This window comes from Sphaeroforma arctica (assembly GCF_001186125.1).
Source record: "Sphaeroforma arctica JP610 unplaced genomic scaffold supercont1.6038, whole genome shotgun sequence".
In the NCBI taxonomy this organism is placed as follows: Eukaryota; class Ichthyosporea; order Ichthyophonida; genus Sphaeroforma; species Sphaeroforma arctica.
The window spans coordinates 1066-1773 of NW_014034520.1; the positions used below are offsets into that span (position 1 = coordinate 1066).

General features: G+C 30.8%; 1 protein-coding gene across 1 annotated transcript; it reads left to right on the plus strand.

Annotated features, from left to right (window-relative positions):
- Positions 1–220: 220 nt before the first annotated feature.
- Positions 221–370, plus strand: SARC_15386 (hypothetical protein; the record flags this gene model as incomplete). Its single annotated transcript, XM_014290494.1, has 1 exon — positions 221–370. A coding segment is annotated over one exon (150 nt), but the record flags the coding sequence as incomplete, so codon positions are not given.
- Positions 371–708: the final 338 nt, after the last annotated feature.

The following is a 708-nucleotide window of genomic DNA, read 5'->3' on the forward strand; positions in this document are numbered from 1 at the left end:
GGCTATGGTTTTTGTATCAAATATAAATATGGTCTAATAAATATAATAGTGTTCATGCGTGTCGACGTCATTATTATATTTAAATACTTATTGACTACATGTAGAGATATTTATTCTATATTCTCTGGTATATTTATGCACTGTCAGATAGGTATTGAATAGCCTACCGCCGCGTGTGAGATAAATACGAAATAACATACATCTACGATAAATCATCGCTATGCCTCCCAACGCCAATCAACATGCAGTGGCCGATGCCTTGGCAACCACAGCAGAAGCCGACCCTGAATTGCTGCAGTTCTGGAAGGACCACTTGTCCTCCCCACCTTTTCTGCCGCTGCCCACAGACTATCCCAGGCATAACACTCAGGTATGATTTGTTGGCATGTGTTGCGTGCTTACTATTAATTTGATTGTTTAAATGAAGAATTGTGTTCGTCTTAATTCGAGTTAATCATTATGTATCAATGCAAGACTAGTTGGATAGAAAATTACATAATTACAATAGAATGATATCCCAATTATATGTTATATATATATATATATATATATATATATATATATATATATATATATATATATATATAAACCCCCATATATATATATATATATATATATATATATATATATACTACTACACACACACACACACACACACACTATATATATATATATATATATATATATATATACTATATATATATAATA